The 25,330-nt window shown below is 45.6% G+C and overlaps 1 protein-coding gene across 4 annotated transcripts in view; it reads right to left on the reverse strand.

Annotated features, from left to right (window-relative positions):
- Positions 1-7,075: 7,075 nt before the first annotated feature.
- Positions 7,076-25,330, reverse strand: part of SORD (sorbitol dehydrogenase) — a 37,123-nt gene continuing 18,868 nt past the window's right edge. For all 4 annotated transcript variants that reach the window (XM_037834092.1, XM_037834093.1, XM_037834095.1 and 1 more), the window contains exons 4-9: positions 18,848-19,007; positions 14,878-14,996; positions 13,120-13,185; positions 12,290-12,465; positions 9,391-9,512; positions 7,076-8,526 (exon numbers count right to left, since the gene is read on the reverse strand). In XM_037834092.1, coding sequence (XP_037690020.1) covers positions 8,361-8,526; positions 9,391-9,512; positions 12,290-12,465; positions 13,120-13,185; positions 14,878-14,996; positions 18,848-19,007 — 809 coding nt within the window. In that variant the 3' untranslated portion in view covers positions 7,076-8,360. The remainder of the gene's footprint in view (positions 8,527-9,390; positions 9,513-12,289; positions 12,466-13,119; positions 13,186-14,877; positions 14,997-18,847; positions 19,008-25,330) is intronic.

Consider the following 25,330-nt stretch of genomic DNA (forward strand, 5'->3'; position numbering starts at 1 on the left):
AGAGGGTGGTGGTGGCTGTAATTGTTTGTGTCTGGGTGGTGCAGGGTGTGATTTCCTAGTAAGAGGAAGGCTCCCTCCACCACGGCCACTCACTGTTCCTGGAAAATACGTGACTGCTGTCAAAGGCTTTCTGTCCTCTGCCTTTGGGGCCTGTGTCACCGCTTATAAAGGGCATTCAGGATACTTCTGCCTGATTTGAGCCTGAAAGCTGCAGTGAGTTGTGACATTCATATTAGTTTTCTTAAATTACAAAAGTGATACATGATCGTGGTTAAAATATATGTTTCAAACGTACAGGAATATAGAAAGTCAGAAATGAAAGTCCTCCTATTTCTCTTCTCTCCAAACAACATAAAACCCCAAAAAGTCTTTCCTCCAGAGTTAACTGCTGTTTACAGTTTGGTGTCTCTTCTTCTAGACATTTTGTTCTACACAAATTCAAACCTTTGAGTGTATGTGTGTGGGATCCGGGGCAAATGATTCACTCTCTCTGTACTTCAGTTTTCTCAGCCTTAAAATGGCAATAATGATACTAATGTCATAGGATTCTTGTGAGGATTAAGTGAGTTAAGATACATAGTGTTCTTAGAATGGGAGTTAGCTGTTATGGTCATCCCTGCATTCTTTTTCACAGCAGATTAGTATTCTATTGTATAGATGACAACAATACTAAGAGAGAGGTTTTACTGACGTCTATTACATATGCCCCGAAACACATGCAAATTTAATGGCTCTCCTCAAATTAGTGAGGGGCTGAGCCTCTCTAATTCTGTCTCTGGGTCTGGTTGCTTCTTACCACAGGTAGAATCCCCCACAATCCCCCTTACAGCCAAAGAGGTCTGGAGTAAGCAGCTGGTCTCACTCCTTGTCCCTCAGTGAGATCTAACTCAGTGGCACCACCGTATTTGGACTCTAGACTGTCTCTGATAGGCCTCTAGGGATGGGGGCTCTAGACCTCATGAGCCCTCCTTTTGCTGTGGTCTCTGCACATGCCCCTCCTGGTCCTTGGGATTTGGCTTTCCTCTCTATGCAATAAATCACCAGATATTTAGACCGTCTTGCTGAGGACTCCTAGCTGCTCTGGGGTTAGCTCAGATTGACGGGCAGGTTGAGAATGGCTTGGAGCCAAGAGCAAGAACTAGCTGCTTATCAGGCCACGGACATTTCCAGAGCTCCTTGTATGCGTGCCAGGTGCTATGCCAGCCACGGCCTCTGGGATTTCCTATTCAGGGAGGACCAACCACTCAGGGCTCCTGGTGCAGGGCTTCCTCTGGGTAATCACATGGGGCAGAGCAGGGCAGGCAGGTAAGTGGCAGCTCCTGAGTGCGGTTACCTGGTTCCCCACTGCTCCTCCCTGCCTGGCCTCCAGGTCTGGTACCATCTCTCCGGCCCTGACAGGTTTTTTTTTGGAAGAGCTGGGGGTGCTGGGTCATGGTCAAGCTGAGGCCTTTCTGCTAACTTGGGAATTTCTCATTTATTTCCAAGCCCCTTTGCAGATTTAGGGCTCAGAGCTAGAAAAAGGTTGGGGATTGTAATGGGTTGAATTTTACCTGTCCCCCCCACCACCACCAAATAAAAATAAAAAAGATATATTCAAGTCCTAAGCCCCATTCCCATAACTATAACCCAATTTGGAAGCAACATTTGATGAGGCCAAACTGGATTAAGTTGGATCCTAATCCAATATGATTGGTATTCTTATAAGGGGAGAAGACACAGACAGATCTGGGGAGAAGGCCATGTGAAGATGGAGGTGGCAGAGATTGCAACGATGCGTCTACTAGCCAAGGAACACCAAGGATGGCCAGCAAATCCCAGAAGCCACAAGAGGCAAGGAAGGATTCTCCCTGACAGGTTTCAGATGGAGCGTGGCACTGTTGACGCCTTTTGATTTCAGACTTCCAGAACTGTGAGATGATAAATGTCTGTGTTTTTTAGGCCATCCAGTTTGTGGTACTTTGTATGGCAGCCCCAGCAAACTAAGACAGGGGTTGTCCACCCCTCTCATTTAACAGATGAAGAGAGAAGGCTTGGTGAGGACAGGCAGGGGCACCAACCGTAGTGTCACTCACCAGGCTAAGAACTTCAAAATCATTTCATTCAGTCCTTATGGCCACCCTGAGGGAGGTATTATTTTTTCCATTTTGAGGATAAGAAACTTGAGGCTTGAAGAAGTGAGTTGTCTAAAGTCATAAGGAAGTCCAAGATATCAAAACATCCCAAATGGCCTCTTCTTTTACCATTTCTTCCAAATGCAGGAGAACTTTCCCCCCAGTCAGCCACAGGCCTATGACAAGAAATAAACTGGATGAAAGAAACTCTTCTGTAGCCGACTACTCCAGCAAAGCCTGTCTTCCCCCTTGGAAGCACCACTCCCACTGGAGCCCCATTTGGGGTAGCAGGCAGTATGGCTTTGGGTCCCAGTTTTAATGGGCATACAGCAAGGTGTGGGGATTTAGCATGTAGTAGCAGGGACAGTCCAATTCAGGGTTGGTCAAGGAAAGCTCTGGCTACAGTCTCTTTGTCCCCATGTTGAACTGAAAGCTTCCCAGAACCAGTAACTCCAAAGGCCACAGGTGAGTCACTTTCTTCACCCTACCCTGAATTACTAATTCCTTCAGCATTCTCATCTTCTCTCTCAGGTCATGCATTGGCTTCCCTCTGCTTACTGATAACAATTTGTCCAGAAGTTCCTTAGAATCAATTAATCTTGATTCTATCTGCGCTGGCAGCTCCATCCAATCCCATGTGATGTGTGATGAGGGATATGATTCACTTTGGATTTCCTGAAACCAGACAGCGCAAACATGCAAGCGCTCTCAAAAATCTATATTGTTAAATTATATAAGCACAGTATTAATAACAAATCCAATTTATTTTATGCCACATGGATTTGCAACTACTTAAGAGAGGCCAGAGCCAAAAGAGAACATTCTACACATGCTACCCTGCTTTTCCCGAGTGACTTATTAAAGGTTAGCGAATAACACCCAGAGCCCCCTGGCATTGACGTGGGGAGGGGGCACTTCCAGTACAAGTTCATTGACAGGGACTGTTGCTCCACGTCACCCAGCCACTGTTCCCCATGAATATCACGTTAGCCCTTTACAGGGGCTGTTTGTTGTCATGGTCCTGACAGTCATCCTGGAGCTGGAAGGGACCACTGACTGTGGCCCTGAGAAATAAAGTGTCCTGTCTAAGTTTATGGGTGGCGAGGCCCAAACCCCAGCTCTCCCAAGGCTGGCCTGAGGCCAGCCAGCCAGTAGCTTCATGGCCCCATCCTCAGCAGCACCCCAGGAGCTCCCCAGGCCCAGAGTCCTCACACTGTTCATGGCCCGAGGCACCCCCCATCTCAGATTTTCTTAGATAGTCTCTATATCAATGCTTTTCTTGTCCAACCAGGTTGCCTTTAAAATGTGCATACCTTTCAACCCAGATATTTTCATTCTAAAACATAACTTCAGGAAATAATGTCAGGAGTACAAAAATGTATGCTCAAGGAAACTTTTGCAACTTTATCGTAATATCTTAACACTGTAAACTCCACAAATACCTAGAATGTTATGATTTACTTTATAAATAATACATCCATACAATGGGATATGGTGATTAAAAATGATAATGTGTATAATTATTGGCACAGAAAGAGATTCAATCATTTATTAAATGAAAATAAGCAGGTTTACAAAATAGTATATAGAGGACAAGTGACCCAGTTTCCTCAACGTAATTGTGGCATTTAAACAAAAATGGAGAGGGAACTGTAATAGATTAAAAGAGACTTCAGAGTCATATGAACTGCATGCACCATGTCGGGATCCTGATTCAAGCTCCCAGAGTGGAAAAATTCATTTTCTTTTAGATAGGGAAGATTGGACATGGATTGATTGGGTATTAGATATTAAGGAATTATTGTTAATTTTGTCAAATATAATAATGAGGATTGTGATTGCATTAAAAAAAAAGTCCTTATCTGTTGGAGATGCATACTGAAATATGTATGGGTGAAGTGGAAAAAACATGTAAAACACATTCCCATTTATGTTTATAAATACATGTTTTACATGCACAGAAACACAGAGGGAAAAGCTGGAAGGAAATGACCCAACTTAGCAACATTCTTGGAGAATGGATTACGGCTGACTTTCTCTCCCTTTTGCTTATCTGCCTTTGTTTATTTTCTCAAAATGTACAAACTTGTGCAAAGAGGGAAAACATAGTCACCCTATCTCCTAGGCCAGAGGTGTTTTTTGTAAAGAGGTTTCCGGAAGCCAGGGCACTGAAAACAGTCGGCCCAAGATAGCCATCTGGGTTCCTGCCAGGGAGGAGGAGATGAGGCCGCAGGAGAGGCTCCAGGACCAGGGAGGTCCAGGCAGGCAGGAACCTGGTGGTCCTGGGTACACTGAGCCCCGGAGGTTAGAGCAGGACCTGCAGGGCTTCACCCACCTGAAACCTGGAGCTGGTCCCAAAGGAGCTGCCCCTGTGCCCCTTGGGGCTGGACCCAGAATAGGCCTCCCTGACCTAGTGGGGCTGGAAGACCCTCTTCCTTCCTGCAGCCCCCCCTCCCCACCACCACACACACAATGGGGAGGGTCCAGGGCACACTGACGACTCCCCCAGCCAGGCTTCCATGTGGAACAGAGAAAGGCCAATCAGTGACCACTGGCAGTGATGTCAGTGATGGGGCCAGACCTCCCCAGGCCTGACTCCGGGCTGTGCAGACTCTCCTCAGGATGACACCGGGAACTCGGGGCCCAGGAACACAAGGTGATACCCAGGACACAGGTGTTTCCATAGGCAGCTTCCTCCCACTTACCCTCCCCTCCCCTCACTCAGGTCACCCCTTCACACAGAGGACTTGAACTGAAATCAGAGGACACCCCCAAAGGGACCCTTACTCCCCAGGGCCTCTGGGTGATGGGAACCCTATAATTGTCAGCGTGCTGGAAGAGACTTTAAGATCACTAGCTCACCACCTCCATTAACAATTCCAAGGCTCAGAATGAGGAAATGACTTGGCCGTCACACAGCCAGCTAGTAGCAGGCCCAGGATCAGACAGAATTTTTGCCTCTTAGGCCCAGAAGACAGAGGCTTGCAGGCCCCCAGGGAAGGAGCTCAGTGTCTGACTCAGCTAGAGCCTTAGGGGGAGCAGGAAGCCAGGAGTGAGGGGAGAGGCTGTGGGAGCATTGCTGGGCAGCTTCAACACGATGAGGCTGGGAGAACATTTGCTGATGGCTTGATGGCACTTCCTGAGGGCAATGAGCTCCTGTCCAAGCCACATCACTGCTGCCCCTTCTCCATCCTGCTTCCTCCTCGAGCCCTCAAGGACCTGGGTGTGTGGATGGAGATGGAAGAGACCTGCCTGCCACCCAGGGATGTGGGGCTGACCAGGCCTCCCCCTTGTAGCAGGGTCTGGCCTGTCTTGGCTGGGTGCCCAGGATGAGAAGGGGTGTGGTTCTCTGTCTTTTAGTTTCTAGACCCCAAGCCTAGGCTGGGATCATGGGCACAGTACAGTTCTGGGGAAAGGTAAATATCCAAGAAATCCAATCTGCTTCCCCTGCTTCTAATCTCTGGCCCCAAAGGAGGCAAAATAGGAGCCAGGAGGGAAGAGGCAGGACTGTGCTATGTGCAAGGAGGGTAACAGAGGAGGGGAAGATGGCTGGAGAGCCAGGGGCTGGGAGTCCAGCAGTGACTTCACGCCAGCCATCTACTTGGCCAAGGTGGGCTGCGAGAGAGTTGCCAGAGCCTCCAACGTGTCCCCTTCCTCCTCTGGGGTCCCTGAGGCAGCCTCCCCAGCTCTCCACTCACACCCGCCCCTCTACACCCCAGCTCTGGGAGTGCCGGCTGGGTGGGGTCCCCAGTGTTGACAAATGCAAATCAGGTGCTGGACAGGCGACATGCTCACAGAAGCTGCCGGGACTCCGGAGGCTGGGGAGCTCGTGGGAATTCCAATTCTTGCTTCCGGGACTGATTCACTTGAGTCTATCAATATTTATTGAGTGCTTGGTTGAGGTAGTGGTGGGGCTGGGGGGATGAATTCCCGGTTCCTGTAGCCCTTTCTAAGCAGTGGCGAGAACATGCCAATAAGGATGCAGAGGAGAGGGAGCCCCCACCCCAGCTCATAACACTGACTCACGTCCACTCACCACCCTGGGGATCACCGAGCAGCCTGCACTCCGCTGCCTGCCCCTGCCGCCATCCCTCGGCCCCTTGCTGGGGAAGCTGAGAAACCCTGCAGCAGCTTGAGAACTTCTAGGGGGTTTTGGAAATGGGAATTCCCTTTACTGCTATTTTCAATCAGCGCATTCACTCTTCACGAGTGCCCCCATGTGTGAGGCAGGCCTCATAAAGCCCATTTAACAGACAAGGAAATGGAGGCTGAAAGACATTTAGATGAGCCCCAAGCACAGTTGTAAAACAAGTGACCTGTCTTTGTGTCTGGTGTCCCTTCTGCAGTTCCTAAGTCCCTTTCAGGCTCAGTAGCTTCCCTCAGTCTGAGGAAAAGAGGCTACTTGTGAATTTAACATGATGAATCCCACTTTCATGGCACTTTTCTATTGGAAGCCTGCCCTCCAGAAAGCAGATGGAGCCTTTCTCGTTCCATGTTAGAAGAACTTCAGGCACCACTGAGCTGGAAGGAGAGCTCTGAGAGAAGGCAGCTGGCAAGACTGGCCCTAGCTAAACCGGACTCTGAGAAGCACAAGTGGGTCGTGCAGCCTTCCACAGCCCTGTCCCGGGGGGCCTGGGAGTGCGTGTATTTTCTGTGTCTGTTGTGTCTGGAGACAAGTCTTAACACTCCACCCTCCTTCAGAGAGAACGTGAGAATAAAAGCAGCATAAAAGCAGCCGGTGACCTTGAGCAATTAACTTGACTTCACTAGTTCCTTATCTGTAAAACAATCATTTATGTATTTGGCTTGCTCTGGGGATTACAGACTGTTAATGCTAATTCCCAACCACCAATACAATTATGGTTGATGTAGGAAACTGTCATTTTCAAAGACTGTGGGATCCTTCCTTCTGTGAAATAGGTAACCAAGGTCCATTCCATCCCACAGAGCACCAAAGGCAGCGGTGGTAGTCGGAGCACGAAAGCAGAATTTATTACCCTAAGCAGTTTGACAAATTCCAGGCACTGGTCAGCCTTCCTTCATCACAAGAAAACCAGAACCTCTTGAAACCACACTCCTCCCCAGCTGAAGTGAGAAATTAAAGCTCAAAGTCTAAGCTATGTCACAGCTACTGTATCCTCCTTGATGAATTATCTCAAAGTCAGAAGTGGGCATGATGTGACTTGGATCCAAATCTTACATGGACAACCCCACAATTAAAATAAGATTGGTCTGGCCACAGGTCCAGAAATAGAACCTTCACTGCTTTTGAGAACAGGAAGGTTTTCCGTTTATAATTACCAGAATTAAATGGAATTGTCTAATAATCATTAGTGAGTTCAAGAGGGCCTAGAAGGAAGTGCTAATCCCGTGGGCTGGGGAAGACCGACCAAACAACTTTGGCAATTTCAAGTCTCACCATGACCGTCCTTAGGTAGGACTCTCCTGGCTGCCTAGCAACAAGGGAGCCCACAGTGGCTGCCCCGGAGTTTGCCTAGGGCTGGGGGTGGGGAGTGATGGGAAAGGTGGTTTTTCATCCTGCAAATTAAATTACACAGAATTCTTAGGAGTTGAAAAAAGGCAATCTTCAAGCAGTGATGAGAAGGCCCCTAACTATTTCCACATTTGGGGAATACAAGCTGGTCTGATCTCACATAGGATTTTGGTTTTATTTGATTGGTTTTAAAATTATCCTGGATCCAGGAAGGCTAGGTCCTTTTCTCTTTCTCCTTTTATCATTAAATCAAATAGCAATTACTTCCAGAAACACTGGGCTCTAAACGAAAAATGTGGAAAAACAGACTTGGAGTTGCAGATTTTCAGGAAAATCAGCTTCAGGCCAGTTACATTTTGATGAAGCTGTCTCCTCATAACCCACCCCCACCCTGCACCTGGCCACAGTCATGGTAGAAGCAGGAACTCAACAGGCAATCTGCCCTCCTTGCTCAACTAAGGCTCTCCAGGAAGAAGGGGAGTTTCCAGCAACTGCCTGTCAAACTCTGCTCCACTTGAACTTTGCTCAGCATGAACAGGTCATCATGGCTATAAGTTCCCCCAAACAATCTCTACTAGTATCTGGAAGGCATTAAATTACACTCCTCCTTTGCGTAAGGCTCCCTAATTATAATGAATTATTGCAATTACTATCACCATTCAAAAAGAAACTTCAGCATCAAAGCCTACCCCTGCCCAGCCATTCAGCCCCCGAAATACTGGGAGGGTGGGAATGAGGGCAGACCCCAATTAACATCAGGGATTCTGGTCATTGGGATCACACTTGAGCATGACCTTCAGCCCCAGTCCCCTTCTGGATGTTTCAAAGGCCTCCAGAGCTCTCTCCAGAGGAAACCTATGGGTGACCAAGGGCTTAATATTCACGGACTTGGATGCAAGCATTGAAATTGCCATCGGCCATCTGTAAAAGATCACAAGCAATTACATTCAACCTTCAGGAGGAAAGAGCCAGTTTCCCCAAACTACCAAACCCCAGATTAGCTTGGCCTTATCTTTTTATAGCACCATGGTTCTGCGAGGCCAATTTCACACAGCAGCAAGGAGGAAATGACCTTAAGACATATAATTTGGAGGTGCAGAGACTATCCCCAAATGTCCCCACTCGGTAACATATGTCTGCCAGGAAGCTTAGAATTCCTGCTGCATTAAGGCATAAGGCATATGGAGACCACTGAAAAAAGGCCAATATGCCTCAGGGAGGCAGCCCAGGATAATCCAGTCCCACAAATGAGCAGCTAGGCTTGGCAGAGTTTACTGGAAAACTGGTGCTCTGCTGAGGAAATGGAGTCACAGCTGGGAGTAAGGGATATTGCTGGTGGAGAGATATCCCAGACAGAGGGCCTTAGAAGGGGAGAGGTGGAGTTACAGAAGATGGAGCAAGGCTAATTAAGACCTTCTCACTTCCCAGGGTGGGCCTGGTGCTCTGGTGGGGAAGCCAAGGGACTTGAGTTCTTATTTTCGTCCTCATTTCTCTCTTTCCCTTTAAAAGGGGAAAATGGAGATCTGGCCATTTCAGAACATGGGTGATACGTGGCAGACATTCAACAAAAGCATGTTTCACTGCCCCCATCTCCCACCACCCCGTCTCTGCCTCCCATTCCTTAACCGGGGCTCTCTCTTTGGATCCCTATCATACGCATGGTTGTCACTGTGGTCAGGGAGTGCCCCTCATGAATAAACAGACTCCTGGTCCCTGAGACTGTGTGGTGCCTGCCCCTGCCTGGCTGGCCGCTCACCACCCCTGGCTCACTCCCAACATACTCACGTGTTGCAGTATCGAAACACGCCTTTGATATCCACTTCCCGGGTAGCCGCATGCACGAGGGGCACGGTGGACATCTCGGGGCCCAGCCCCACCAGCACCAAGGTCCCACCAGAACGGGTGGCCTGAAGAAGAGGTGAAAACAAAATCTCAGAAGATATGAAAATGCAAGCTTCCCACTCCATTGTCACGCAGATGTCTTCAGTCAAACCCCTAAGGAGGTTAGCTTGCTGGCGGTGAGATGACAAGACTATAAAGTATACAAATGGAGAGGGTTACTGGAATTCTGTGGTTTCAAAAACTGCTTTAAATATGTAGGCTGGCTTTAGAAATAGTTTTGTTCCTGAGACGTTCATCCCAATGGCATGAGCCATAATGGATTTTGTCTTCCTTCAACATCCACTGCCTTATCAGTTCCCTCTTTGGAGTGCATCAGAGGTGGCAGTGAAATTTCTCCTGACAAGTTCCACCTAACTCCACATGAATGTCACACCTGCTCCAGAGAGTTCTGGGGAGCACTGGGCTAGATGTTGTGCTAAGTTTTTGTTATAGTCACCAGGGGCAGTAAGCACTTACTGGGACCATTCTAAATACTAACAAGTGGAGCTGCAAAATGGTACCCGACACCACCTCTGTCTCTGAGGGGAAGGAGACACAGAGGCCTGCAGTGCAATAAGCAACAGGCAGAACCAGCCTCTGAGCAGTGTGGGGTGACTCCCAGCTTGGCCACAGCTTGGTCCTGGCTGTGGGACCCCTCCTGTTAGGACAGGAAGATGCCTCCCCAGTAGGACGCAGGTGGGTAACAGTTGCAGTGCTTAGGAAGGGCTAGGAAGGGCTCTGTGTTTGGCGTGTTTTATGTTTTTATTGAAGTGCAGAGTGACTCGTAAACCACCTGTGAACAACTGTCAGTAAGGGGAAAGGTATCTCACAACCAGAAAATGTTGCTGTCCCCATTGGAAAAATGGGGGAGAGGGGTCACATTTATGAATGGGTCACAGAAAACTCTTGATTGGGAAGTTTTCTAAGAAAACCATTTCCCCATCAGCATTTCCTCCCTGCCTGGTGATGAGGAATGATGCCAAACTGGCCATCCCAAGCTGCCAGGAGCCTGTCAGTGGGCAGACTGAAGGCAAAGGAATGCTGGGACTACCCGACCACTGTTCTGTGGGTGTGACCTCTGCACCAAGGAGATGACATCAGTTTATCCCAAGGCATCTGCCACATCTCCCCACAAACTCTCTACTTAGTCATGACCTGGCAGGGAAGTGACTCTCAGATATGTCCATATAGGGTAACCTCTGACTTATCTGTCCACTGGCGGCCAGTGGCCAGTGGAATTCTGTAGCACCTGTCACGCATGAGGGCTCCACTCCCCATGTCGGGAGGGGCCCTGCCTTCAGGCTGGTGAGGCCCTTGTGTCACGTTCTCCTCCACACCTACCTCACGTAGCTTGGCAGTGGGGTCCCCACCATCAATAGCTGGAGATGCCAACTGTTCCCAAATGCCCCCAGGACAGGGCAGAAAAAGAAGGAAATTTTGCCTCATACTATGAAGCCATGCCTTTCAGGTCCCTTGGCTCATCCTGCCTCTTTGTGGTGTGAGGATTACTGACCTGTCAACAGCTTGAAGACAGTAGACACACCTTACTCACTGTCACAGCCCTCACAGTGTCCAGCTCAAAGCCTGGCACACAGCAGGAGCCCAAGACATGCCATCAGTAGATGGATCACATGCAGACCCATTGCCCCTCTGAGTTTCGAGTTCTCTTTGCCACTCTCCCTGACAGTGGAGCAGAGGGCTGGCCACTCCAGCTGAAGCTCAGGACAGGGTAAAGTTGGCACCTGCTCCTCCCTCCCTCCCACCGTTTCCTAAGTCCACTGGGAATCTCGGTAGAAGGGCTAGGCAGCACTGTCAGAGTGCCACGCTGGAGGATTATACCACACAGCCCAAGGAGTCAGCTTGTGTGGTACAAAATGCTCTTGTGCACCACCAGCTGTGACTCAGAAGGGAGGAGGAAGCTCAATCTCTCCTGCCCTCACACAATTATCGACGGACTCCCTGTCCCCTCCGTGCCCTCCTCCTGGACACTGGGGCCGGGCAGGGCTGGTCTTGAGCCTGACTCGGCCACTTATCGGCAGTGTGCTCCAGGCAAGTCACTGGGACTCTCTCACTGTAAAAGGTGGAAAACCAGAATGAATGCATTTTCAGGGATGTTGTGCAGATTAGGCATTATGCCTTGGCACATGGTAGTTCTGGGAAATGAGAAGCTATTCTTTCTCCTTTTTTTTTCCTCATACTTTGATCTGCCAGCACCACTCCCTCCACTACCTGCCAATTGCCCAGAAATTGCTGGTGAGTTGCTGAAGGTCAAATCAGGTACTGACAGCTTATCTGTTCCCACCTCTGGAAGAGGACAGTAGCAGCTAACCGTGACCCTGAAAAATGAGCTCACCTTAGCGACTTTGTATTTATAGCTCGAAGATTGCAGTTTTCCTCAATAAAACAAGATAGGGATTTTCCACATCCAACCAAAGCACAGTTTTCTCTTCTTCTTCCTGATGATCTTTTTGCTGAAAGTACTACTTTTATGATCATGCATAGGGTCATAACAGCAACCCCATCCAATAGGTGTGGGTCACTTAATATTCTTTAAGGTCCCTGCATATCTTTCATCTCTTGTTTGAACTTTATAATGACCCAGTGAGAATGAAAGGCAAGTATTACTATCTCCCTGTGAGAGATGACACAGAGACACCAAGAGATGAACTAATTTTGCCTGTGGTCACCCAGCAAGTCTGTGGAGGAGCTTGATCTCAGGACTCCTTTATTTCTACTCTGTTCACGACCCTGTGCTGATTCCCTGAGGCTGCCCTCCAGCTTCAGCTGCCCTCGCCACACTCACGTAGATGCCCGCCTGGATGGCGGCCTCTGCCCCCGTGCACTCGATGGTGATTTCCGGCTTGCATCCCAGCAGACTTTCTACTTTACTGGCAATTTCTTGAGGGCTCTCCTTGGAGACCTGGAGGATGAGATCGGCCCCTAATTCCTTGGCTTTGGACAACCGAGAGGCAGACAGATCTAAAGTTAAACAAAAGTTTCTTTCAAACTGAGACATCAGATGGCTGGTTAGGGAGAAAATAAAATGGAGGTGCAGGTTCTGATGCTAACAAAACTCTGGTGCTGTGGGTTGTGTCGCTGAGCCCAATCCTCATCCCCTCTACACCCCTCACACCCCCATACATACCATACAGCTATACATATATACACATACACACACATCCACACTCCTCTATATGCCCCACAACACAGCTCTACATATACACCCCACACATACTCTCCCAGATACCCTCTCCTCACACACATGCACTCACATCCCTTTCATGTCTCCACACCCCTACCACACACCTCACACAGACAACCTCTTATACCCCCACAAGCACACTCTGTCTCCTGAGCTTGGTCAAATGGACCACAAGCTGAGCCTCCTCTCAGGGCCAAGGGGGCATATGGGCACCTGAGGACCACATGTGAAGAGCCAGGTCCCCTTCTCTAAGGCAGAGACCCTCTCCCACAGCTTCCCAAGGGACTCTCATCCTGAGTCCTGAGTCGATCATCCCCTGGGTGAGCTTTTCAACACTGGAGCCCAGGAGAAAGGAAGAGGAGCCCCTTCCCAAACTGCAGACCCAGCTGTTTCCCCTTCAAGGAAGTCAAAAAAGAAGGAAACCTTCTTACCAGTTACCACCACTTGAGCAGCTCCCATTGCCTTGGCTACAAGCAAAGTGACCAGTCCAATTGGCCCTACACAAGACAGAGAATGGGAGAAGTTGTGAAATATTAAATATCAGCTCTCCCCCAGATCTTTCATGCATCTCTAACATCGATCCCCTGGCCTGGCACATAGTAAGACCTGAGCAAATGTTTGTTGACTGCGTGAAGGAGTGAATGCATAAAGAATTGATTCTTTATGTGAAATATTCTCCTACTGCTGGTTCTTTCGTACCTCAGAACTAGAAATTTTCGACTTGCTCTTGGACACTGCTTGGATAATATCAGATAATCAGAGTATTCAAGGAAACATACAGTTGTTCAGGGAATAAGAAGTCTCAGGTGTGGGAACGTTTCCCTGTACTCTCTTTGACCCCACCTTCTCAAGAACCCATCGCACCTCCCCAAGGAGAGGCACATCCCTTTTATGTGCCCTCTGAGGATCATCCTGGAGGCTGCAGAAAGCTGAGCTGGTTCCTTGGGCTTATGCAGCTATTCGGGCAGCTCCAGGATGCTCAGGTGCCCAGGAATTAGCCTGGAGACTACCCTACTTCCTCACAGTATCTGTATACTAGACAACACTACAGTTTCACTGTTAAAACCAGACCTACAAAACAAGGCTATGAAGAATAAATATCTTCAGGGCTTTGCTTTTTGGATACTCCCCTTGAAAACGATTTGGGGAATTTCCCCAGAAAACAAACAAACAAAAAAAACTGGAAAATATCTGAAATGTCCAACAAAGGGGTGATTAGTTACATAAACCAACCGCAGAATACTTTATAGCTATTAAAAATTATGTCATAAATTTTAACTATTGACATGGAAAAATGCTCATAATATGTGAATTTTTTTGTTTTTCAAGAGCAGGTAAAGTGAAGCACATTCAGCATGGTCTGAAAAGAAAGAAAAAAAGACTAAAAGATTCTACACCACAATGTTAACAGTGGTTCCCTCAGGCTGATGGGGAATGGGTGAAAATTTCTGTGGGTGTGTGTTATATGACTTATCAATGGCAAAAAGGTAGTACTGAGACAGATTTTTTTAGAAATCCATCAACCAAGTCCTACAGTCTGCTGGCTCCCTGGGGCAAGTCTGTTCTACACCCATCACTGGTCCGAGGAAGCCCCACAGTCTCTTACTTGGCCCTGTCTAAGAAAATCACTCACAAATGTGTATGAGGGACACCAGCTCACACTTGCAAGAAGTGCGAGTGTTCTGTTTGGGTCACCAGCATTTAGAAGCATAGATGCTGCTGGGGCTTGTTCAGGGTGCAGGAAGCAGGGGAAGAGAAGGCAGCTAGCTGCAACCCTGAGGAAGCAGAGCCCTGGGTCATGGCGGCTCCCACTGGCTAGGAGCATGGTCTGCCCCACTCATGGATGGACAAAGCGACTGCTTCTCTGGTCTCATGTGAAGATCCCACAGTTGCTCTTTCCTTTACTACCAAATGTATTTCCCTTGTTTCCTGGAATTGTTCAAAATAATCCCAAGATTCATTCTCTAAATGAACAAAAGGGTTATGTTGCCTAGGAAATGTAACATTAGTTATTGTATCTGCAGATATTAGTTTATTTAGCAAAGTGCTGATCCCTGAGGAATGTTATCCTCCCCTACCATAAAGATTCTATAACCAATCCCAGCCCATGGAGCGGGGATAAAATGGGCAAGGTGGCTCCCACATTCCCAGTCAATAAACTCATAACTAGGGTGTCATCTGTTTCTTACCAGCTCCACAGACAAAGACCTTGTTCCCCAGGGTGACTCCAGCTCGCCGGCAGGCATGGATCCCGACAGACAGAGGCTCAATCAGGGCCCCTTCCTCAAAAGTGAGGTTGTCAGGAAGCCTGGGGAGTTATTCAACACATACATTTAGTCCCTCTGGACTAACAATAACAATAGCTAACATATATTGAACATTCACTTACATGTCAGATGATACACTAAGCAATTTAAATACATTCGCTCCTGTAAACCCCCAGAGCAGTTCTGTGGTAGGTATCATTATTCCCATTTTATGGATGAGGAAATGGAGGCTTGGAGAGCTAAGTGACTTGCTCCAAACTAGTGAGGGGTTCAAACGGTTCAAACCAGGAGTCATTCATGTCTTATTCCAAAACCCAAGCAATATCGTCCGGCTCTAGAAATAGTTTTCTTTGGAGAATTCACTTCAGTGATTTTAGTTTTAAAGTGCTATCCAGGATAAGATATGGTGTGACTATCATTAATAAATGAAATGTTCATTTAACAAGGGCTTAACTTTCATATCCCAGCCTCTTACCTGCTTCTCAACCTTGCAGCCTTTCTGGTTTCACTTTAGCAAACAATCCCCACCATCAGCAGCTTTGTAAAACAGTTGCTTCAAAGCCAGCACCTTCTCCCCCAAAATCACTCTGTTCACTGTCCCTCATATTACATATTCCAGAAGAACCATATTTGATGACAGCAGCTGCCTGGCTATCCCAGGACTGGTTAAGATGGGAAAAGGGCCTCTCTTTCACATAGCTTTGCCATCAGGTTCTTGGTTTTCATTTCCAAGTCCACTGATGTCTTAACCTGTAAGAATACCAATGCTGATGATAGCAAACATTTATACAAGGCTTTACAATTAGAGAGCTTGCTCATCCACTATCTCATTTAATCCTCAGGATGACTCTGTCAGGCAGAAAAGGCAGGCTTTAGTTTACAGAAGAGGCAACTGAAGCAGGGTCACATTAACAGACTTGCCCACAGTAACAAGGCCTGTGAGTAGAAAAGCTAAGACTTAAACCCAGGTCTCCTGATTGCAAATCCTCTGCCACAGGCTGCCTCTAGGTCCAAGCAGCACTGTAGCTAATATTCAACTTCCATTAGTTCCTCACTGTCCAGGGTTTATTCAGTGCCCCCAAAACTTCCACATGCAGGAACACAAAAACCCTCAAGTTTCAAAAAGAGATGAAAAAGTTGGAGCAATGGATATTGGTGATGGTAGCACAATATTGTGAATGGAATATAATTAATACTACTGAATTGTACACTTGAAAGTAGTTAAAATGGGAAATTTTGAGCTGTATATATATTACTAAGATAAAAAGTAAAAATGAAAGAAGGAAAAAAAAAGAAAGAAATGAAGATGGCAGCCAAGCCATGGCCTCCTTGCCACGGTCCTCCTGTGGCTCTTTAGGATACACAACAAATAGCAAGGCCTGTGGTTGGCCTGGCTGCCAACCACCACCCTCTTGTCTCCCTTCCCTTCTGCTTCTCTCACTTCATTTTCCCCACTCCAAGCCACTCTCCTGCTCATCTGCTGTCATCACTCCATCTACCTACCCTATAGGCATCATTTCTAAACAAGGAAGAATGTTTAAAATGAATTAATAAGACTCCCAACATCTCTCAAGGACCCCTCAACCACACCCTCAGACACACCTGCCCCTTCCCATGTGGACCTCCCCCAAGGGATGTTCTGGCTCTCAGCTGAGGGTGGCCTTTGGTCAGGAACTGTAAGTTCCTATAGCCATCATTCAGACCTCTCCTTGGAATAAACACCTTAAGGAGAAATGAGCTGGGGTTGGTGATGAGAGAGCACTGTTGTCTGGGAGATGTTTCTACCGACTGAGCAGATGCTGCCCTATCACACCTCACCCAACACAGCCAACCTCACAGAAAGGCGGTCTGGCATGCAAGCAGAAGCACTGGACAAGGAGTCTGGGGGTCTAGCTCCCTCTCCCACTGACCTTGGGAGGGTCACTTGGTCCTCTTTTCCCCACCTTGTTCAGTGGGATTTGAGGGGGAAGGCAGATGAGAGAACTCTAAGTTTCTTCCAAGCCCTAACCTTTATAATGACTTTATAAACACCAGGGAATGACAAGGCAATTTGGTTTTTACAACAGGTTCAGGGAACAGGCAAAGGGGGGTAAAGGATGATCAAGAAGCCAAGGGGAAAGCAGGAAGACAGCAAATAAGGCAGGTAGGACAATAAAGAGGTGGTGGTGTAGGAATCCTTATCCTTAGGTCCAGGGATGGGCTGGAAGAGGCAGAAGGTGCCCTGGGGAAGGTGAGGCAGAGGTTGGCATGGCCTCCCCTGAACCTCCGCGGTCTTCCCACTGCCACTTTCAGTGCCAACCAGCAACCCCCCACCATTCCCCACCATGCCTCCACCCCCCACCTCCAGCACAAGGCTCCCTTTCTGGCCTAAAGCTGTACCTCTGTCCTCTAGATAGACCATAAGCCTATGGCTATGATATAATCATGGTATAATTTATTGAGCACCTACTATGTGGCAGGCCTCATGCTGGGAACTTCATATGCCTTATCTCATGGAATCCCATCAACAATTCTATGAGGGAGGTGCAATTAGCATCTCCATTTTAGAGGCAGGGATACTGAGGTTACAAAGCTTAAGTAAGTTGTTCAAGGTCACACAGCTGACAAATGGCAGAGGCCAGTGGTTAGCCTTGAGCGTTATCACTATGACGTCGTTTGTTGCCTTGATTTGGGGAGGACCCAGAAAACATCGGCTGGTTCAGGAACCACTTGCTGGAAGGTAGACACTCCTTGGGCTCCGTGGTCCCTGCCCAAGTAACCTGTGTTCTTCTAGAACAGGTTCAAGTGTTGATTTAAACTCACTGAGAGGTCTCTGGCTTCTTGTGACTCCTCTCAAAGCTTCCAGTGGGCACTAGAAAAACTCAAGATCTGTCAGACTGCCCCTGTGACTGGCACCTGGGCCCCACTCAGAGCAGCCCCATTCTGGCTGACAGAGCCACCACTGGGGCCAGGGTGGGATGAAAGGAAAACGCGCCTATGTCAGCTCAGAGCAAGAGTGTCACATTAGCAGCCCTGAGTGCCATTGGCCGGGGCATGTGCAGAAGGTGCAGCACTTTGCTTCTGTTAGACACACCTTCTCACCCCAAAACCATTTTGCATCAGAGTCGGGGTAGGGGAATGGGTACAAGGGTTGACTCCTGGCTCTGCTCTCTGCCTGAGACAATTAGCATACTTTTGCTTCAGTCACTCCTTGCATAAAACTGCAATCATGGTGCCTACCTCCCCATTTTCCTTGTGAAGGTTAAATAAGGTGTGCAAAGCACTTAGCACAAGGCCAGGCACACAATAATAGCAATTGTGTCTTACACACATTGCCTTATTTATTCTTTAAATGATTAAATGAAACTGAAGCACAGGAAGGTCAAGTCACTTTTCCCAAGTCACATACTAAAAGGGAGTGGATTCAAGGTTCCAACTCTGGCAACCTGCCCCACTGCCCTTGCCCTGGCCCCATGCCATGCCTCCTCAGTAAATGTCAGTTGTTGCTGTTTGTTATTGTCATCATCACCATCATTGTGACAGGTTCCCTCTCTGGTGGCTGCACTGGGAACCAATGATGGAGCATGAACCACAAGTTCCCTGCAGGATAGATGGAGAGGGGTGAGTGATTTCAGCAACAATTTTCTATTTGTTGCTGGCAAATGCCAAGTTCTAGGTGAAGGAAAGTTAGATTGAAAGACTAAAACCAACCAATGTGAGTCAGTCTTAGCCTCTGTGAAGCTACTCTCCCTTAATGCAACCAAGGAGGGCAGGTCTGCCAGGGGGATGCCTTGTGCTTGGAATTATGAGCTGGAAAGAAAAAAGAAATCACCGTAGGAAACTATAAAAAAGATAACCAAACAAATGGAGGGAAAGCAATCCCAGGTGGCCTGGCAGGGCCTGGGGTACTAACTTGTAGCAGAAATCTGCATTGTGCTTGTAGAATCGGCAGAGGTTCCCATCATCAGGGGGTGTGGCACAGAAGAAGATAGATGGGGACAGATTGTATCGGCCAATCTTGCAGAATTCATCAGTTTCTCTGGGGGCACCAGGCTCAATGGCAACACGGTCACCTGGAGTGGAAAACAGAGATGGCACCATGTCTAAGAGGGGAAGCAGTGTCTGCTAGAAGTGTTCTTTGTTTTCCAACCTTTGAAAACAAGAGCAGAGGCAGAGATATTGTGAAGCAGTGCATGCTTATCGGCAAGCATTGGCAGGGAGAATCTAGCCTAATGAGCCACCCACCCTCCTCTCTCGGGACCCTGAGTGCCCTAAGCAAGCCCAGCCCATTAAAACTTCCCAAGGAAAGTGAGTATAGTACAGGTTCACACTCTGGGAGAAAATGATCAGCCCACTTCTCCATAGACTGATTTTGGCCGTTTTACCAACTTGTGCAACCAGCCAAACTGCCCCTCCAGCTCCACAGTCACCTTTCAGCTTGGGAAACACAGAAAGCAGACCTATTACCAAGGCAAGCCAAGTTCAGCACCCATCTCAAACTGCTGGAAGAGGTAGCTAGCTCATGGAGTTTGCCGACGTGTTTCTTCACCTGATCTGAAAATATGGGGCAAAGACTTCACAAAGACAAGAGCTATAATTATGGCATGGCTTATGTTCAGTCTGGTTGTGTTTAGATAAAGACTAGGATAACTGTTTCTTGGTAAGCAGAACTGCTAAGCCAACAACCTCCTGGGGCCTCAGCTCTGCTACAGTGGAGAGTAACAGTCAAGGCCTGTGAACAGCCAGCTGGATCATACTTCTACTCTATGTCTCACTATCCCTGTTTGGAAACCCAGGCTTGGAATTGCTCTCTCGTTGCTGTTTTTGTTTGTTTGTTTGTTTGTTTTTGTTTTGTTTTGTTTTTTCCCTACCTTTTAATTAAGAAAATTTTCAAATATACAGCAAAGTTGAAAGAATTGTTTAGTGAACACCCAGATACCCTCCACCTAGACTCTTCCATTAACATTTACCTGTGTTCACATTATCACATAGCTTCCCCTCCATCCCATCCACCTATCTCTCCTCCATCCATCAACCCATCTTTTTTTTGATGCATTTCAAAGTAGACTGCAGACATCAGTACACTGAACCCTTAACACTTAAGCCTGCATTATCACTATCTAGAGTTCAATACTTTCTTACTGTTCATTTACTAGGTAAAATTTAGATACAATGAAATGCACAAATCTTAAGTGGATCATTAGATGAATTTTGATGAATACATTCACCTGTATGATGTAAATCCCTATCAAGATGTTAAACATTACCACTACCTTGGAAATTTCGATCCTTCAGATCCCTTCTCAGTCAATCCCCACCCCCACCCCAAGGCAACCAATGTTCTGATTTATTTTTTTTTTTAACATAGATTAGTATTGCCTCTTGTAGAATGTCACAGAAGTGGGGTTATACAGTATGTACTCTTCTGCATCTGACTTCTTCCACTCAGTATAATGCTTTTCAGACAGATCCATGTTGTAGTGTATATCAATACAATAGTTCATAACTTTTTTTTTTTTTTTAATCATCATTTTATTGAGATATATTCACATACCACGCAGTCATACAAAACAAATTGTACTTTCGATTGTTTACAGTACCATTACATAGTTGTACATTCATCACCTAAATCAATCCCTGACACCTTCATTAGCACACACACAAAATAACAAGAATAATAATTAGAGTGAAAAAGAGCAATTGAAGTAAAAAAGAACACTAGGTACCTTTGTCTGTTTGTTTGCTTCCCCTACTTTCTACACATCCATCCATAAACTAGACAAAGTGGAGTTTGGTCCTTATGGCATTCCCAATCCCACTGTCACCCCTGATAAGCTCCATTTTTATACAACTGTCTTCGAGATTCATGGGTTCTGGGTTGTAGTTTAATAGTTTCAGGTATCCACCACCAGCTACCCCAATTCTTTAGAACCTAAAAAAGGTTGTCTAAAGTGTGCGTAAGAGTGCCCACCAGAGTGATCTCTCGGCTCGTTTTGGAATCTCTCTGCCACTGAAGCTTATTTCATTTCCTTTCACATCCCCCTTTTGGTCAAGAAGATGTTCTCCATCCCACGATGCCGGGTCTACATTCCTCCCCGGGAGTCATATTCCACGTTGCCAGGGAGATTCACTTCCCTGGGTGTCTGATCCCACGTAGGGGGGAGGGCAGTGATTTCACCTTTCAAGTTGGCTTAGCCAGAGAGAGAGGGCCACATCTGAGCAACAAAGAGGCATTCAGGAGGAGACTCTTAGGCACAAATACAGGGAGGCCTAGCCTCTCCTTTGCAGCAACCGTCTTCCCAAGGGCAAAACTTATGGTAGAGGGCTCAACCCATCAAACCACCAGTCCCCTATGTCTGTGGTCATGTTAGCAACCATGAAGGTGGGGTAGGCAAATACCCCTGCATTCTCCACAGGCTCCTCAAGGGGGCACTACATCTTTTTTTTTTTTTTTCCTTGTTTGTCTTTTTTCTTTTCTTTTTTTTTTTTAACTTTCCCTTCTTTTTTAAATCAACTGTATGAAAAAAAAAGTTAAAAAGAAAACAAACATACAATAAAAGAACATTTCAAAGAGACCATAACAAGGGAGTAAGAAAAAGACAACTAACCTAAGATAACTGCTTAACTTCCAACATGTTCCTACTTTACCCCAAGAAAGTTACATAATATAGCAACATTTCAGTGAACTTGTTCCTACTACATCCATCAGAAATTAACAGACCATAGTCATTTCTGGGCATCCCCAGAACGTTAAATAGCTTATCTGTTCTTCTTGGATTATTGTTCCCCCTTCCTTAATTGCTCTCTACTGCTAGTTCCCCTACATTCTACATTATAAACCATTTGTTTTACATTTTTCAAAGTTCACATTAGTGGTAGCATATAATATTTCTCTTTTTGTGCCTGGCTTATTTCGCTCAGCATTATGTCTTCAAGGTTCATCCATGTTGTCATATGTTTCACCAGATCGTTCCTTCTTACTGCCGCGTAGTATTCCATCGTGTGTATATACCACATTTTATTTATCCACTCATCTGTTGAAGGACATTTGGGTTGTTTCCATCTCTTGGCAATTGTGAATAATGCTGCTATGAACATTGGCGTGCAGATATCTGTTCGTGTCACTGCTTTCCGATCTTCCGGGTATATACCGAGAAGTGCAATCGCTGGATCGAATGGTAGCTCTATATCTAGTTTTCTAAGGAACTGCCAGACTGACTTCCAGAGTGGCTGAACCATTATACAGTCCCACCAACAATGAATAAGAGTTCCAATTTCTCCACATCCCCTCCAGCATTTGTAGTTTCCTGTTTGTTTAATGGCAGCCATTCTAACCGGTGTTAGATGGTATCTCATTGTGGTCTTAATTTGCATCTCTCTAATAGCTAGTGAAGCTGAACATTTTTTCATGTGTTTCTTGGCCATTTGTATTTCCTCTTCAGAGAACTGTCTTTTCATATCTTTTGCCCATTTTATAATTGGGCTGTCTGTACTATTGTCATTGAGTTGTAGGATTTCTTTGTATATGCAAGATATCAGTCTTTTGTCAGATACATGGTTTCCAAAAATTTTTTCCCATTGAGTTGGCTGCCTCTTTACCTTTTTGACAAATTCCTTTGAGGTGCAGAAACTTCTAAGCTTGAGGAGTTCCCATTTATCTATTTTCTCTTTTGTTGCTTGTGCTTTGGGTGTAAAGTCTAGGAAGTGGCCTCCTAATACAAGGTCTTGAAGATGTTTTCCTACATTATCTTCTAGGAGTTTTATGGTACTTTCTTTTATATTGAGATCTTTGGTCCATTTTGAGTTAATTTTTGTGTAGGGGGTGAGGTAGGGGTCCTCTTTCATTCTTTTGGATATGGATATCCAACTCTCCCAGCCCCATTTGTTGAAAAGACCATTATGGCTCAGTTCGGTGATTTTGGGGGCCTTATCAAAGATCAGTCGGCCATAGATCTGAGGGTCTATCTCTGAATTCTCAATTCGATTCCATTGATCTATATGTCTATCTTTGTGCCAGTACCATGCTGTTTTGGCAACTGTGGCTTTATAATAAGCTTCAAAGTCAGGGAGTGTAAGTCCTCCCACTTCGTTTTTCTTTTTTAGAGTGTCTTTAGCAATTCGAGGCATCTTCCCTTTCCAAATAAATTTGATAACTAGCTTTTCCAAGTCTGCAAAGTAGGTTGTTGGAATTTTGATTGGGATTGCATTGAATCTGTAGATGAGTTTGGGTAGAATTGACATCTTAATGACATTTAGCCTTCCTATCCATGAACATGGAATATTTTTCCATCTTTTAAGGTCCCCTTCTATTTCTTTTAGTAGAGTTATGTAGTTTTCTTTGTATAGGTCTTTTACATCTTTGGTTAAGTTTATTCCTAGGTACTTGATTTTTTTAGTTGCTATTGAAAATGGTATCTTTTTCTTGAGTGTCTCTTCAGTTTGTTCATTTCTAGCATATAGAAACATTACTGACTTATGTGCATTAATCTTGTATCCTGCTACTTTGCTAAATTTGTTTATTAGCTCTAGTAGGTGTATCGTCGATTTCTCAGGGTTTTCTAGATATAAGATCATATCATCTGCAAACAATGACAGTTTTACTTCTTCTTTTCCAATTTGGATGCCTTTTATTTCTTTGTCTTGCCGGATTGCCCTGGCTAGCACTTCCAGCACAATGTTGAATAACAGTGGTGACAGCGGGCATCCTTGTCTTGTTCCTGATCTTAGAGGGAAGGCTTTCAGTCTCTCACCATTGAGTACTATGCTGGCTGTGGGTTTTTCATATATGCTCTTTATCATGTTGAGGAAGTTTCCTTCAATTCCTACCTTTTGAAGTGTTTTTATCAAAAAGGGATGTTGGATTTTGTCAAATGCTTTTTCAGCATCTATTGAGATGATCAATTGATTTTTCCCTTTCGAGTTTTTAATGTGTTGTAATACATTGATTGTTTTTCTTATGTTGAACCATCCTTGCATGCCTGGAATGAACCCCACTTGGTCATGGTGTATGATTTTTTTAATGTGTCTTTGGATTCGATTTGCAAGTATTTTGTTGAGGATTTTTGCATCTATATTCATTAGGGAGATTGGCCGGTAGTTTTCCTTTTTTGTAGCACCTTTGCCTGGTTTTGGTATTAGATTGATGTTAGCTTCATAAAATGAGTTAGGTAGTGTTCCATTTTTTTCAATGTTTTGAAAGAGTTTGAGTAAGATTGGTGTCAGTTCTTTCTGGAAAGTTTGGTAGAATTCCCCTGTGAAGCCATCTGGCCCTGGGCATTTATTTGTGGGAAGATTTTTGATGACTGATTGGATCTCTTTGCTTGTGATGGGTTGGTTGAGGTCTTCTATTTCTTCTCTGGTCAGTCTAGGTTGTTCATATGTTTCCAGGAAATTGTCCATTTCTTCTACATTATCCAGTTTGTTGCCATACAGTTGTTCATAATATCCTCTTATAATTTTTTTAATTTCTTCAGGATCTGCAGTTATGTTACCTTTTTCATTCATTATTTTGTTTATATGGGTCTTCTCTCTTTTTGATTTTGTCAGTCTAGCTAGGGGCTTGTCAATCTTGTTGATCTTCTCAAAGAACCAACTTTTGGTGATATTTATCCTCTCTATTGTTTTTTTGTTCTCTATGTCATTTATTTCTGCTTTAATCCTTGTTATTTCTTTTCTTGTACTTGGTTTAGGATTGGTTTGCTGTTCATTTTCTAGCTTCTTCAGTTGATCCATTAGTTCTTTGATTTTGGCTCTTTCTTCCTTTTTAATATATGCGTTTAGTGCTATAAATTTCCCCCTTAGCACTGCTTTTGCTGCATCCCATAGGTTTTGGTATGTTGTGTTCTCATTTTCATTCGTCTCTATATATTTAGCAATTTCTCTTGCTATTTCTTCTTTAACCCACTGATTGTTTAGGAGTGTGTTGTTTAACCTCCAGGTATTTGTGAATTTTCTAAGTCTCTGATGGTTATTGACTTCTAATTGTATTCCATTGTGGTCAGAGAATGTGCTTTGAATAATTTCAATCTTTTTAAATTTATTGAGGCTTGTTTTATGTCCCAGCATATGATCTATTCTGGAGAAAGTTCCGTGAGCACTAGAAAAGTATGTGTATCCTGGTGATTTGGGATGTAATGTCCTGTAGATGTCTGTTAAATCTAATTCATTTATCATATTGTTTAGGTTTTCAATTTCCTTATTGGTCTTCCGTCTGGTTGATCTATCTATAGGAGAGAGTGATGTGTTGAAGTCTCCCACAATTATTGTGGAAACATCAATTGCTTCCTTTAGTTTTGCCAATGTTTCTCTCATGTATTTTGTGGCACCTTGATTGGGTGCATAGACATTTACGATTGTTATTTCTTCTTGCTGAATTGCCCCTTTTATTAGTATGTAG

Source organism: Choloepus didactylus, chromosome 4 (genome assembly GCF_015220235.1).
Source record: "Choloepus didactylus isolate mChoDid1 chromosome 4, mChoDid1.pri, whole genome shotgun sequence".
NCBI lineage: Eukaryota > Metazoa > Chordata > Mammalia > Pilosa > Megalonychidae > Choloepus > Choloepus didactylus.